At 41.1% G+C, this 2598-nt stretch overlaps 1 protein-coding gene across 1 annotated transcript; it reads right to left on the bottom strand.

Moving 5' to 3' along the window:
• Positions 1-395: 395 nt before the first annotated feature.
• Positions 396-2365, bottom strand: LOC137517686 (piggyBac transposable element-derived protein 4-like). The gene is made up of 2 exons (XM_068234690.1): positions 2296-2365; positions 396-1936 (listed from the first exon to the last, which is right to left on the bottom strand). Exon 2 carries the CDS (start codon positions 1933-1935, stop codon positions 1420-1422), a length of 516 nt encoding a protein of 171 aa, XP_068090791.1. The 5' UTR covers position 1936; positions 2296-2365; the 3' UTR covers positions 396-1419.
• Between the last annotated feature and the right edge of the window lie 233 nt (positions 2366-2598).

Below are 2598 nucleotides of genomic sequence, written 5' to 3'. Positions count from 1 at the left end.
CCACGCTATGAAATAGCACTAGTGCAAAAATAGCACTTGTGCTATCTTCATAGCACGGTTTTGTGAATCGAGCCCTATATGTGCATGTTTTATTTGTTCATTTATTCAGTTATGGTAGTTCCAAAAACAGTTATTTTGCTCTGAAAAGCAGAGGCGATCATTGCACTTCCTGCAAAGTGTGTTGGTATAGCCTTTTGCACAGTGTCGGCACCGTCCTCTATCGGCTTTGATGGGAAAATGTCCAATCATGTCCTTGCAAACTTCCTTTGGAGGGTGTGCATTTGACTTTTTTGCTGTCATGGCAGCTGAAGAACCTCCATCATCTGTAAACTACCTCTTTTGGGAAGTCAAGGTGCCCCCCCTTGATGAAACTGTGCTTGCAGATGGTCGCCCTCGCTTTGACACTGACCCAGCCGTTCCGATCAGGATAAGAGAAGATGCCAACTGGGCCTGAAACATTCTCCTGTTTAGCATCTGTTTCTTTGGGATATCCAAAGCTTTGCAGTCCCTTTTGTACAGGAGCCAAGCATTGATCACAGCTAGGATAATGGTGTGCCAGAAGATGTAAAGGTACCAGCGGCAGGACTTCAGTGGAAATTTGTATTTTGCTGCAAATGAGTCTAACAAATCCACTCTGCCCATGAATTTGTTATAGGCAGCCACGATATAAGGCCTCTCAACTTCAACAAATCTTTTGGCAGTTTTGTCCCAGCGTTGAATCTTCTTCACTGGTTGTGGGCCAGCAAAGGAAGACACAAGTGTAACCTGTCTGTTGTCAAACCATTTCACAGCACAAATGTTGTGATTTGACTCCACTCTGACATCAAAGCTTCCTCTTCCCTTTTTCTTTAAGCTTTTCTCATCCTCAAGATTACAGTTTGGAAGGCGCACTTGTCTGGCTGTTCCTGTGTAATGAATTCCACAATCCAGCAGCCTAACTATCAATGGGATGCTGGTGAAAAAGTTGTCTGCATAGATCTTGTAGTTGTGACTATGTGGAAGTGTGGAAGCAAGTTTCATCACAACATCCCCTGATAGTCCAAGTTCAGATCTTGCCCGTATTCCATTCACACTGCCTTGGTACACATCAAAATCACAAAGTATACCAGAGATTCCAGTCCTTGCCCACAGCTTGAACCCCCATGGGTTTGGCTTGCCACGCATGTACTGTTTGATGCTGCTGAATTTCCCCCTGAAAGGGATCATCATTTCATCAACAGAGTTATGTTCTTCAGGGACCACTTTTAGGCATTTCTCTCTGAAAGCATCAAGCCATGGTCTGAGTTTCCAGAGTTTGTCACTTTTTTGTTCCATCTCAGACACGGTTAGATTGTTCACAAAATGTAATGATGTCAACAGAGACTGGAATCTGTTTCGTGACATTACATCAGCGACAGGACTGTATCTTGTGTCTGCTTCCTAGTACATACGGACTCCAGGCATTTGGACAAGACCCATCTTCAGATACATGCCAATCATCTGCTCTATTTCCTTTGTGTTTGTGTTTATAGATGATCCTTTCTTCTGAAAACTGTACTGATTTGTGTTATCTGCCAGAGCGTTGATCATATCTTCTGTCACAAACTTCTGAAAGTACTCCAGTGGTGTGCAGAGGGAATGGACATCATTACTGACATCCTGACCAGAAAAATCAGTACTGGGAGAGATGAAATTCTTTTTCAGCCATCGATATCTGTCACGGGGCCCAGTCTTGGCATCAGGATGTTCTGCCTCTGTTGGGATGATTTGAACATCAGAAGTTAGGTGGTCATCGGGTAATTTATTTTCCTTGTCCACTTCACCGATAACTCCATATTCCTCTTCGTCACTTGAATCTGTGTCAAAGGGCATTTCCAAGTCACTGTCCCCATTCTGGATGGCCTCAATTACATCCTGCACACTATACATGATTTGGTTTTTCTTGGTTTCAGACATTCTGCAAGTTGAAAGAAAAGCTAAGTAACTACAAAGCAAATTAACTAATTATTCTAATGCAAAGATTCACATGTTCCTAAAACTTCACACTTTCCATTCCACCACTTCTATCAAGTAGACCTATTGTTCAATTAGACATGCAAACACTTTAATCCTCACCTCCTAGAGATTTATAACCTTCTCAAGTTTAAAGTGCAGACAAAACCTTGCTATCACTTTGACCCACTGTTGTAAAATTACAACATAGAAATAACCAGCTCTAAATCTCTTAAAATCAGTATATTCAATGATGTCATAAAATCTGCATGATCTACACATATTAATGATCACATAAAAAAATATTTCAAGCTTTTTACTTACTTTAGTCCTGATGTATCCCGTCCAAAACAACAAGATGATGTACTCCAAAGCAGGCAACAGGATTGTATGACTTCATGGCCAAATAAACAGACCTATTTACACATTCAACCATCCAATGGTGTTGCAGAACTGAACAATAGGTTCTATTAGTAATGTACATGAAGTTTTAAAAAGAAAAAAAATGGGGGAGGGTTTATTTTTGTAGCCTTAAATGTGATGTTGTAATATTACAACACTGGGTCTCTGGGGGTTAAGGAAGCATTAGCACCATCAATGTCGGAAGCAGCAATTATTCTGCTTCCA

The sequence above is a fragment of the Hyperolius riggenbachi genome, chromosome 5 (assembly GCF_040937935.1).
Source record: "Hyperolius riggenbachi isolate aHypRig1 chromosome 5, aHypRig1.pri, whole genome shotgun sequence".
Classification (NCBI taxonomy): Eukaryota; Metazoa; Chordata; class Amphibia; order Anura; family Hyperoliidae; genus Hyperolius; species Hyperolius riggenbachi.
Note: the sequence above shows the minus strand (reverse complement) of the source record. Positions and strands in the feature narration are given on the sequence as shown.